Source organism: Nannospalax galili, unplaced genomic scaffold (assembly GCF_000622305.1).
Source record: "Nannospalax galili isolate Female #2095 unplaced genomic scaffold, S.galili_v1.0 scaffold879, whole genome shotgun sequence".
NCBI classification, from domain to species: Eukaryota; Metazoa; Chordata; class Mammalia; order Rodentia; family Spalacidae; genus Nannospalax; species Nannospalax galili.
In genome coordinates this window covers 1,365,943-1,379,328 of record NW_008346261.1, presented here as the reverse complement: position 1 = coordinate 1,379,328, position 13,386 = coordinate 1,365,943, and the positions used below count along the sequence as shown (strand labels likewise).

General features: G+C 37.8%; 1 protein-coding gene across 1 annotated transcript in view; it reads left to right on the top strand.

The window, feature by feature from the left end:
- Brip1 (BRCA1 interacting protein C-terminal helicase 1) overlaps positions 1-13,386 on the top strand; it is a 213,801-nt gene that overhangs the window by 15,819 nt on the left and 184,596 nt on the right. Inside the window, 2 exon segments of the mRNA XM_008842653.3 lie at positions 4,568-4,695; positions 5,976-6,092. Of these exon segments, the coding sequence (XP_008840875.1) occupies positions 4,568-4,695; positions 5,976-6,092 (245 nt within the window).

Here is a 13,386-nt window from a genome sequence, read left to right as displayed (position 1 = left end):
GGAGAGATGGCTCAGTGGGTAAGAGCACTGACTGCTCTTGCAGAGGACCTGGGTTCGATTCCCAGCACTCACATGGTGGCTATGAACCGTCCTTAACTCCAGTTCCAGGGGAATCCGAAGCCCTCTTCTGACTTCTGCGGCATTGCACGACACGGGTGCACTCACATACGTGCAGGCAATACACTCATACATGTAAAATAAAAATAATAAAATATATTTTTTTAAAGTATATCTTAAAGTGTATGTGTGTGCGAGCGTATGTTGGGGGGGCGTGGTACGTGAGCCAATGTCTTCTCTGTGGTGGTTAGAAGATAACGTGATGGAATTGGTTCTCTACTTCCACCATGTGGGTCCCAGGGATCAAAGTCAGGTTGTCAGACTTGGCAGCAAGTGCCTTAACCCTCCAAGCCATCTCTCCAGCCCCAAGGAGAGTGTGTTTTTAGTGTGTTTGACTTTGCATTGTTAGATTTTTAGTAGCATTTCTGACCTCTATCTGCTTATGCTAGTTATATATCTTCCCTGCTTTTGGTGCTGAACCCAGGGCCTTGTGACTGACTGTTCTTTACCACTGAAGTACATCTTCTAGTCTCTTCTCCCTTTTTTGTGACAACCAGAAATATGTTCAGACATTGCCCAGTATTTTTTCTTTTCTTTTTTTTCTTTTGGTCTTTTTGAGACAGGATCTCCCTGTAGATCCAGCTGACCTGGAATTCACTGTGTAGACCAGGCTGGCCTCGAATTCATAGAGATCCACCTGCCTCTGCCTCCCGAGTGCTAGGACTAAAGGCATGGGCCACTGTGCCCGGCCCAAGGTAGCATATAAATTGCCCCAGTCAACAATAACCGGAATAGGTTTGCTTTGTAGTTGTTTTATTGATTTTCTTAGAAGAGCTGGGATTGCATGTCTTATGTAAAATATGTGAGAATGTACAAGACTAAGATATTTTTGAAGAAGTAGGTCAATGTGATAGAAAAGATCTACCAGATACTTTGATTTATATAAGCTATGGTTAAGACAGCTTCTTACTAGCAGAGTAAATAGACTTATATAGAAGTATAGAAAATTTCAATCAGCCTTACATGAGCCCAGAAACTTAATTTCTTTCTTTGTTTTTGTTTTAAAAAGTGGTGCTCAGGGGGCTGGAGAGATAGCTCAGTGGTTAAGAACACTGGTTATTCTTGCAGAAGATCCAGGTTCGAATCCCAGCACGCACATGGCAGCTAACAACTGACCATTAACTCCAGTTCCAGGGGATCTGATGGCCTCTTCTGCCCTCGCGGGCATTGCACGACATGGGTGCACTTACCTACATGCAGGCAATACACTCATACATATTTTAAAAAAGTAATAATAAATAAAATATTAAAAAAAAAAACCCTGGTGTTCACAATTGAACTAAGGGCCTCAGTATTTGTATTTCCAGCTTCTAGAAAGTTGGTATTTTATAGAATTACTCTTAGAAAACTTAAAAGGAAAGAGACTTTTCTGAAAATAGTGTTGGGGGTATTAGATACCTATATGGAAAAAACTGAAGTTGGAGCTATACTTTACAGCACACACAAACATTCATTCAAAGTAAATGAAACCTCTAAGTGTGGAGGGCAAAGACTATGAGGATTACAAATGTAATTGTTTTCCAATAATGTTCCTAAGACTCCAGGAAGAATGATGGCTTGGGAGGAGAAGGGAACACTGGATCATGTTTTATTTATTTTTATTTTTTATGTATATTAGTGGATTGCCTGCATGTATGTAAGTGCACCTGTGTTCTGCAGTGCCGATGGAGGTCAGAAAAGAGCATTGAATCTGGCATCTGGAGTTAAGGACAATTGTCAGCTGCTATGTGGGTGCTGGAAACTGAATCCGGGTCCTCCGCAAGGGCAACCAGTGCTCTTAACCCTTGAGCAGTCTCTCCAGCCCAAGATCTAGGTCTTTAATCCCTCTTTGAAAATATTAAGTATTATTTCTTTTTTAAAAAAATACATTATTATTTTAATTTTATGTGTATAAGTGTATTTCCTGCATGTATGTGAGTACACCTGTGTCGTGCAATGCCTCGGGGGTCAGAAGAGGGCTTTGGATTACCCTGGAACTGGAGTTAAGGACAATGCCATGTGGGTGCTGGGAATCGAACCCGGGTCCTCTGCAAGAGCAGTCAGTGCTCTTAACCTCTGAGCCCTCTCTCCAGCCCCAGTATTATTTCTTTAAAAAATATTCTTATTCAGGACCTGTGGAGATTGCTTAGCCGGTTACCACTTGCTGTGTAAGCATGAGGACCTGTGTTTGGTTCTCAGAACACATGTAAAAGTTTGGGTAGTGGGGTGCATCTGAAATCCCAGCACTAAAGAGGCAGAGATGGGAAGCTCCTTGGAGCTTGCTCATCAGACAGTCTGGCCAATCAGTGAGCTCTAGGTTCAGTGAGAGGCCCTGTGTCTAAAAATAAGGTGGAGAAGTGATTGAGGACTATTGAACTCTATTTTCTACTCATGGGTATACATATGCATGTCCACACATACACACACACATGTGAACTCACACTATCATACATATATTCTTATTTTATAACATGCACAAAACCAAACCAAACCAAAGCTCCTGAAAAGCTGTACCATATGGCATAGATTCCCTCTGTCTTTATAGGTCATATGTGTTGGTCCTGCTTGTATGAACCTGTCTGCCCTGTCTGTAAATCTTTTCAGTCCAGTTTCTCTTTCACTATGTTTCATTGTATTTGGTCATTTCATGAACTCAGTGTAATAGCTAATTGCTAAATGAATTCAAGCCACAGAAGTGAACAGAGTGTGTAGAGAGAGAGGCAGAGAAGAAAGGTACCTTTAAGAAAAGGTACATTAGGGTTGGAGAGATGGCTCAGTGGTTCAGAGCACTGACTGCCCTTGCAGAGGACCCAGGCTCAATTCCCAGCACACACATGGTGGCTATGAACCATCCTTAACTCGGGAATATGAAGCCCTCTTCTGACCTCTGTGGCATTGCACGACACGGGTGCACTCACATACATGCAGGCGATACACTCATACACATAAAAAAAAAAATTTAGCTGGATGTGGTTGGCGCATGCCTTTAATTCCAGCACTTGGGAGACAAAGGCAGGTGGATCTCTGTGAATTCAAGGCCAGTCTGGTCTACATAGTGAGTTCCAGGACAGCTGGTGCTACAGGGAGACCCTGTCTCAAAAAGACCAAAAGAAAAAAAAGAAAAGGTGCATTAGAAAATGGGAGAAGCTGGTTGGTCTGTAGGACAGTTAAGATGAGTGTTATAGACATTGAAGAAAAGGAAATGTGTTTGCCATGTTTCCAGAAGACAAAGTGTTGTGTTTGACTGTAGGCTTTGAGATGATACTTTTGAAATAAAGTAGCAAATCTGTTGTATCTAAGCTCTGCAACTTAATAGCTGTGTAATGTTGAGCAAATTTCTTGACTTCTTTAAAGTGTTCACATTGTAAAATGGAAATAATTATTATAATTTAGTAGTTAAGAAATTGTTGATGGCCTTAAGAATAAACTTTCAGGATTGTGAGACTAAGATATGCATTTTATTCTGTAATTAACATTTTTAGCCTAAAGAATACGATGAAGCTTTGTTGGAAAGGAACATTGAGAGTTTTATAGAAATGAAATAACATTTATTTTGTTTTGAGAGATTTTAGCAGTTATATTTTCCAAGGATCTTTTGTATTTGGAAGTGAACCCAGACCCTCCCACATGCCAGGCAAGAGAGTGCCATACAAACTGAGCTATACTTCCAGCCCTTACAGTTATATCTTTTTTAAAGTTTTTTTAATTTTATTCGTGTGTGTGTGTGTGTGTGTGTATGTGTATGAGTGTATGCGGGTGTCTGAGGAGGCCAAAAGAGGACTTTGGATCCCCTGGAGCCACAGTTATAAGTAAACTACCCTCCTGGGTGCTGAACCATCTCTCCAGCCCCCAGTTAATATTTCATAAACTATGTTATTAGTGTAGTCTACAAAAATATGATTCTATAGAAGAAATCAAAATTGGGCGTTTCGGGACTGGAGAGGTAGCTCAATGGTTAAGAACACTGACTGTTCTTGCAGAAGACCCAGGTTCGAATCCTAGCACCCACATGGTAGCTAACAACTGTCCATAACTCCAGTTCCAGGGGATCTGACAGTCGCTTCTGTCCTCTGTGGGCATTGCACGACACGGGTGCACTTAACCTACATGCAGGCAATATACGCATACACATAGAATAAAAATAATAAAATATATATTTTTAAAATTGGGTGTTTCTTGAAATGTTTGTAAGTAAATTGAGTGTTTAAAAATCTTACAAGTACATGCCTTTAACCACAGCTCTAGGCTGCTACCTCTGATTTCTTGACCAGTCTGGTCTAAGTAGCCAAATTCCAGGCCAGCCAGGGCTACATAGTAAGACTTTGTTTCCAACATAAATTTTAAAAAATGATAATATCTTACATTTTAAACTATGTTAATGAGATTTATAGAAATGTATTATATCTTAGTTTTCTTTTAAAAAATTATATAAGTCATTTATACTATATTTTAAAATTACTTTTTATATAAGACTCCCCTGAAAAAAATACTCTGGCTGCAAAGTTATCTGCCAAGAAACAAGCATCCACTCACAGAAATGAAGATGATGATTTTCAAGTAGAGAAGAAAAGAATTCGACCCTTAGAAACTACACAGCAGGTAAACAGTTTATTGGCATTTACAACAATCTCGTTAAGTATAGCTGAACGTGACTGTAAATATCAATTTAAAAATATTTATTACTTTTAATATTTTTTTATTTTACATATATGAGTGTATTGCCTGCATGTGTGTTAGTGTACCTGTGTCATGTAATGCCTGCAGAGGTCAGAAGAAAGCATCAAATTCCCCTGAAACTGGAGTTATGGACAGTTGTTAGCAACCGTGTAGGTGCTGAGAATCAAATCTGGGTCTCCTGCAAGAGCAGCCAGTGCTCTTAAGTGCTGAGTCATCTCTAGTCCCTTATTTATTATTTTTTTATTTTGTGTATGAGTGATTGCCTGCATGTATGTAAGTGCCCTGTGTGTGTGATGCAGTGTCCATGGAGGTCAGAAGAGGGCGTTGGATCCCTTGGAACTGGAGCTATAGACGGTTGTTAGGTGCCATTTGTGTGCTGGGAACTAAACCCATGTCCTCTGTAAGAGCAGCCAGTGCTCTTAACTGCTGAGCCATCATCTCTCTAACCCCTAAATCTCTTTTTTAAAAGTAGAATGAACTAGCTTATTTTTGTAAAGATACCAAGTATAAATGAAATTTAATCTAGAGATTTTAATACATATACAGAGTTGGATGTTGTGAGGTGTACGTCAGTGGAAAGCATTTACTCTTTGACTTCATTGGCTATAATTTCACCCAGAACGAAGTTATCCATAGAAATCTGTTTGTGATTTAAGTAAATAGGGCTTTGGCCAGTGTTAATAGGCAAGGATGTAGTTTGGATGTGAAACAGGGATATTTATAAAATAAGTTTAATCAAATCTGGTTAATAGTGACCAAGTAATATATTCTATAATCAATAAGAAAATTGTGCTTTTTTCCTTTTTTATTTTTTTTTTCTTGGTTTTTTTTTTTTTTTTTTTTTTTTTCCCCCCACTCTAGAATGTGGCTTAAGTTTATTTTCCAATTAGATGCATGATTGGGCTTTACTCTAATACTGGATTTGATGTCTACATGGTATAGCTATTTTATAGGAAGATCATTATAATACTATAATTTTGATATATTACTGTTTGGTTAGGACCCAAGTTAGGTTACTTATTATGTTCTGTTGCATTTAAATGGTATTATGAGGTATGGTTTGTAAAAAATTATTACTAATTAGAAACAACCTTTTGGGGTAAAAGGATGGAATGTAGAAAAAATCCACAGAGCTGTCTTGAGCTTTGAGAACAACTAGGCTGCCAAGCTCTTAGTTCTTCATCTTGGTTCTATGTTTACAGATGAGAAAACGTCATTGTTTTGGAAAGGATGTCCACCATTTAGATGCAGGAGTAGCTTCAGGAAGGATGGCAAAACCTGACTCTCCTACAGGAAAGACAAACTTCTCTCCACAAAATGTATGTATTTATGCCACTGCTTAGTCTAAAGAAGGAAAATGTAGAATTTTCTAAATCCAGTTTTGAAAACAGAGAAAGAATAGTGATTTGAAGAGTAATAAAACAACTCAGATGCTAAGTAATGCCACATTATTTGTGTTTACTAATGTGTGAGATGGTAAACTCTCAGTTTCTCACTTATAAAGTAAATGAAGGAATTGTACTAAAAGGATATCTGAAAGTTCTTTTTTTCTGTTGCATTTCTAATGTTTTGTTTTTCTTTTAATTTTACATTATTTTTTTTGTGTGTATGTTTGGTGAATGGATGTGTTTGTGTGTGTGGTTGTGTGTATGTGGGTACATGAGCACATGTGTGTATGTGCATGTGAAGGCCAGAGGGCAATGCCAGGTGTTGCCTTCTATAGCTCTCTCTTTTTAAAAAAATATTTTTATTATTTTTTAATTTTATGTGTAGTGTACTGCCTGCATGTATGTGAGTGCACCCATGTTGTGCAATGCCGCGGAGGTCAGAAGAGGGCTTTGGATTCCCCTGGAAGTGGAGTTAGGACAGTTCATAGCCACCATGTGGGTGCTGGGAATCAAACCTGGGTCCTCTGCAAGAGCAGTCAGTGCTCTTAACCACTGAGCCATCTCCCCAGCCCCACTGTCTTCTTTTTTTTTTTTTTTAAAATGGGAAGTAATCGTTACACATTTATATAGACTTCTTATTTAAAACTCTGTATAGATCTTCTGCATATGTATAAGGAGCATAATTGAACTCGATCTAGGGGGAAAAAATAGGAGGATTATCAGATGCATTCTTGAGGCCACACTAGCCCTGTTTAGGTCTTCAAACCCCTAAACCAGATGGTCTTGACGTAAATTGCTCCTGGAATTGCATCACTCCCAATCAGTTTCTGGCCAATTCCTATTCAGCGTTCATTTCTCAGCTATCAGTATGGCCATGTCTGACACCCCAGTATAAATAAGCCCTGTCCCTTGTCCATTCTTGTTCCTTAGTAGGTGCTCCTTACTCATAAACTGTAGCAAAGTGTGGTTATGGTTATGCCTTTGTATGATTTTATGCTTTATATTATCTCTTGAACCAGACTACAGACTCCTTAGGAGGAAAAGACCAGGATTGGTATTGTCCCTCTGTGTACATCCCAACAGGATTTACCACTATAGAGACTTCTTAAACTATATGCAGATACATCATAAAAAGACATTAAAAGGAGTTATCCTATAACAAGGGACATTGCCCTTTCTAGACATCATAGGCTAATAAAAAAAACCAGAAAAAAAGAAACAAAAAAACCAAACCAGAACCGTCAGTGCCAGGAATAGACTTCTCTACTTCTTTTTCCCTAGTCACCACCCAGGGATTCTAGTCTTTGCTTCCATATATTTGAATTTTTAAAGGTTTTTTTTTTTCATACAGGTTGGATTATTAAGTGTTTTCTTCCTGTTTGTTGTTTATTTCACTAGTAAAATGTCCTCCAGGTTCTTCCATTTTGTTAAAAGTAGCAGCATCTCCTTTTCAAAGGCTAAATAATGTTCTGGGTATGGGTGTGGGTGTCATGTCGTTATCCACTTACCCGTCTATCATCAATCTTTTCTTTCTTTGTGCTGGAGTTCAGAATGCTCTAAAATCTCTTGAGTGCTTTATCACAGAGCTGCATACATTCTCAGCCCTCTGTCTAAACCTTGAAAGTGCCTGACTTTTATTATTTTTTTTAATTTTTATGTGTATGAGTGTATTGCCCACATATGTGTTAGTGCACTTCTGTTGTGCCATGCCCATGGAGGTCAGAAGAGGGCGTTGAATCCCCTGCAACTGGAGTTATTGACTGTTGTTAGCCGCCATGTTCGATGCTGGGAATCGAACTCAGGTCCTCTGCAAGGGTAGCCAGTGCTTGTAACCTCTGAGCCATCTCTCCAGTCCCTGAAGTTTCAAATTTTGAAGCATTTCAGATGCTTAACCTGAAGTTATATATTCATAGTTTTTATTTTTAACTGCTGCTAATGAAAGATATACAACAACTAATATTACATATTTGTAGTCTTTAAGTTCTGCTAAGAAGTATTATATGTTAGTAATGTTGAAATTATTAATGTAAAATTTGAGGAGTTAAATATAAAGTAAAATGAAGTAGAAAATTATTTTTTCTTAACATCTTGAGAGTGTTTATGGTTGAAACCTGTTTTGAGTCTAGGCTACTTGACCATGGCTGAGTACTTGAACTTGAAGCCAAATGCTTTGGTGGATTTTTTTTTTTTTCTTTCTTTCTTTCTTTCTTTCTTTCTTTCTTTCTTTCTTTCTTTCTTCTTTCTTTCTTTTTTTGCCTAGTACATTGATGAAGACTTTTTTTTTTTTTTGGTCTTTTGGTCTTTTTGAGACAGGGTCTCCCTGTAGCCCTAGCTGTCCTGGAACTCACTATGTAGACCAGGCTGGCCTTGAACTCACAGAGATCCACCTGCCTCTGCCTCCCGAGTGCTGGGATTAAAGGCGTGCACCACCATGCCTGGCCACATTGATGATGATTATTAATATTATGGTCTTCTCATGGGTAATATATAACTACATCTGTAGCTGTGTATCTGTATATTGGTTATTTTTGAGCCAGAAGTCAAATGTTTTCTTCTTTGGCTTTAGATGTATAGGTATAGCTATGCAGATGGAGTGGTTTTTCTTAAGTGAATGATTATTTCTCATGTTAAAGGTTTTGGTTTCCTCATAAGTTTGAAGATTTATTGAACAAGTTAAATCTCTCAATTATATTTCGCAACTCAAATGATAACGTTTCACTGGTGCTGCAACACAAAACTTTTGCTTGTTAGAAGACATGATAATATGCTATACTAATTAAACACACATACATTTAATAGAAACTAAAGCACTTTTGCAATACAGGGAACATATGGTTGGGTTCTAATAGTTGCACGCTCTTTAGTTTGTAATGAAAAGCATGAATACATGAAGTAATTTTATATAGTTTTTTAATGTCTAGGTAAAAAGTGCCACAAATTCTTAAGTTAGAGCATTCTAGATATTTTTACCCTGGTTACAGACAAATAGGATAAATGGTTACAATAGAAATAATTGTTATGAAATGTATAGTCTTGATAAACGTGCATTTAAAAATTTTTTTAAAATTTATTTTATGTGTATGAGTGTATTGCCTGCATGTAGGTAAGTGCACCTGTGTCGTACAATGCCTGTGGAGGACAGAAGAGGCCGTTGGATCCCCTGGAACTGGAGTTATGGACAGTTGTTAGCTGCCATGTGGGTGTTGGGATTCGAACCTGGGTCTTCTGCAAGAACAACCAGTGTTCTTAACCGCTGAGCCATCTCTCCAGCCCCTAAATGTGCATTTTTCATTTGTATTTTAGGGAAAAATAATTTATAATCTTAGTGAGTACTCAAGATATTTGGCACTAAACAGTGCATCTAGTTTTTCATAGATTCAAGACTAATAATCTCTATGGAAATAAAATAATATAAACAGGCAATTTTATTGAAAGGATGAGATGTTGACTATTAGAGAGGAGTTATGTTTTTCCTTTTAGGAAACTACTTTGATTGCTGATATTACTTTTTTTTTTTAGTTTTTGTAAAACATCATAAAAATACTATCTGAAGACTTTGTCGTAGTTTTAGGTTCTTTGTTTTTTTTGTTTTGTTTTGTTTTGTTTTTTTGAGACAAGATCTCCCTGTAGCCCCAGCTGGCCTGTAGACCAGGCTGGACTCAGTCTCAGAGAGATCCACCTGCCTCTGCCTCTCTCTGGGATTAAAGGCATATGCACGATGTCCAGTTTATGGAGATTTTTGGTACAGGTGATTTCATGTAGAAGTAGAACAGAAATAATATAACTTCATGCATATTAATTTTATGCTTTAATATTTGCTGCATAGTAGTTTTTTAAAGATATTTTAAAAAATTATACGAGCCGGGCGTGGTGGCACACGCCTTTAATCCCAGCACTCGAGAGGCAGAGGCAGGCAGAGCTCTGTGAGTTCAAGGCCAGCCTGCTCTACATAGCGAGTTTCAGGCCAGCTGGGGCTACAGGGAGACCCTGTCTGAAAAAGATTAAAAAAAAATTATACATCTATATGTGTATGTTTGAGTGGGAGTATGTGCATGTGAGTACAGGTGCCCATGAGGCCATAGGCATCAGATCTCCCAGGAGCTGGGGATATAGGCAGTTGTGAGTTGCTGATGTGGTTGCTGGGAATTGAAGTTGGATCCTCTGGAAGAGCAACAAGTGCTCTTAACTGTTGAGCCACCTCTCTAGTCCTTGTATAGCAGTTTTTGAAATTAGTTTATTGTCAGTGTTTTCAGATAAAGTAGAAAAATGAAATCCTGTTTTGGAACTTTTCTCATGGTAAAAGATGATATGCCTCATATTTCATCTATCTTATTTTAAAGTTTTGGTTGTTAAGTCTTAGCCTTTAATGGCTGCGCTATCCCTCCAGCCCACATCTGTCTTATTTAAACTTTACTTTTTTATTATTACTATATGTGTATGTATGATGTGTGTGGGGAGAGGGAGGTGCACATGGAATGCATGTGATGGTCAAAGGACAACTTTGTAGAGTCAGTTCTCTCCTTTTACTATTATGTGGATTCTAGAGATGGAACCCAGTTCATTAGGCTTGCACTGAAAGCATCCTAACTGCTAAGCCATCTTATGAGACTTGTCTGTCATATTTTAATCTAAAGAGTTTTTGTGTGTGTGGTGCTTGAGATGGTATTCAGTGCCTTGCTGTCTAATTCAGTGCCAAGCATTCTACTGTTGAGCTTTATCTCCAGTCCCCAGGAAAAGTTCTATTCATAAAATTATGACTTAGGTTTCTTATCCCAACACAGGTATGTTAGGACTATGTTATAGTCCTAACACTTTTGTTGTTGCCATTTGTTTTTGTTCTTTGAGACAGGCGCTCATTCTGTAGCCTAAGCTGGTCTAGAACTTACTATGTTGCCCAGGCTGCCTTAGCCTCTGGACTATTCCTATGTAGTCAAGGATGACCTTGAATTTCTAATCCTGCCTCTACCTCCTGAATGCTTGGAATACAGGTGTGTGCCACCTGCCTGCTTTTAAATTAATATTTATAGTGATAATTCATATACAAGAAATATGGCGAGGCATCAGTCTTTACGTGGTCAAATTATTCTCAGACATATTCTTTTTGGACGAATAGAATGTGACATTTTGATACTACTTTGTTCCAGCATTCATAGTCATTTTCATAGGAATATATGTATTCTTGGTAAATCTTTGTAATGAGTAAGATATTTTTACAGATGTGTTTTAATGCTTATTCTAGCTTTATTTTACTTGTGTAAATTTTAATGTCACGTACATTAATAAAAGTAATTCTACTTGATTTGCTGTGGCTGGAGCATCTTTTATTTTTGTATAGTGTGTAGGAAAGACTTGGGTCCAGCAGAGTGCGCTGTTGACCTTTGATCAAATGCTTATGCTGGGGTGTCCATGGGCTTCTGTTTTGCCTTTTTCTTCTTACACCCTTTCCCTTCCTTTCTCCTTCCCTTTGTCCCCATTTCTCTTTTTCTAGGATCTCATGAGAAAATGGCCAGTTTTCTCTGAATGTATTTTATAAGTCATTTAAAAAAAATGTTTGATTTACTTTTATTTAAAATAACTAGTTAGCTCTGTTATAACTACATATATATGGTGATATGATGCTTATTGTGTGTCAAGAAACTCCTCTAAGTAGTTTAGAACTGCTAATTCACCTGGAAAATACAGGTGTGAGAGAATGGTTATTTTCAAGTTATTTTATTTTTTTGGGGGGGTGTTATAGTTTGAAAATAAAAGAATTTGACTTAGTTGCTATATCAGTCTTATGGGGAAGGTGTTATTTTCCCTAAATATATAAGAAACAAAATTTAAACGTAGAACGTCTAGGTAGCTTGTGTATGTCACAAAACTGTTGAGTGGAGAAGTCAGGCACACTGGCTTGAGGGTGGGTCCTGTCAGCTGCCTCCCTATTTGGCTTCTAATTAAACTCTTCCAGAGTGTGAATGAGACAGTTCTTTTTCATACTGTTGAAGATCATACAATATGCAGTACCATGTAGGTAATTCTTCAAGATAGTTTCTGTTTTAGTTTCCCAAATGCTCATCAAAGCTTATCGTTACATGTGTATTTAACTGCTTTGCTTGCCTCATTGCCAGGTGTTCATAAGGACCAAGGCAATGTTTGTTTTTCACATTTTTTAACCAGCATCCAGCGTAGGGTCTGTACTTAATAGTCCTCATGTCTTTGTTGACTAAATGAATAAAAAAAAAAAAAAAAAAGTGACCAAAGTTAAAGAAATGCATGAGTCGCCGCTGATTCTGATTTTCATCTTATATCTTTGGCTCAGACCTATAGACTTAAGGGATATGATAGTATTGTAAGTATATTTTGGTTGTACTTTTTTATGTCTTACCATACAAAAGTAAAATAATAAGCAGTAATTTCAGGAATTAGGAGCTAGGTTGATACTTAAAATAAATAAAAGATTAGGGAAAGCTTTTGGCTTCTGTAGCTACCAAAGGAACAGATTGTTCAATAATATTATAATTAGTTGAAGTATAGTATAAGGAACAAAATTTTTGAAGCATATGTCAATCACTTACATATACTACTAGCCTGTCCTCCCTCCCTTCCCCCATCTCCCTCCCCCTGTTCCCCTTCCCTCCTCTCCTTCCTCCTCTTCCCCTTCTTTCCTTCATTCTTCTTTCTTGAAACAAGGTCTTCCTGTAGCTTTAGCTAGTATGGAACTTGCTATGTAACCAGACTGGCCCTGATCATACAGAGATCTGCCCACCTCAGCCTCCTGAGTGCTGGGATTAAAGGTGTGTGCTGTTATGCTTGGCTCTAGCTTATATTTCTTTTTTTTAAAAAATTATTTATTATTTTTATTTTATGTATACGAGTATATTGCCTGCATGTATGTGAGTGCACCCGTGTTGTCCAATGCCACAGAGGCCAGAAGAGGGCGTCGGATTTCCCTAGAACTGGAGTTACTAACTGTTGTTAGCTGCCGTGTGGGTGCTAGGAATTGAACCTGGGTCCTCTGCAAGAGCAGCCACTGCCCTTAACCACTGTGCCATCTCCCCAGCCTGGTGGAATTTGTTTCTTATTCCATTTAAGTAGTCTTTTGATTAAGGAGATTAGGCCATTGATATTTAAAGTTATCATTGAAAGGTATGTGTTGTCTACTGTCATTTCATTTTCTGTTTGTGTTTATAGTCCTATTTTATGATTCTGTAATTATAGCTTCATTTATTATCTTTCTATGGCC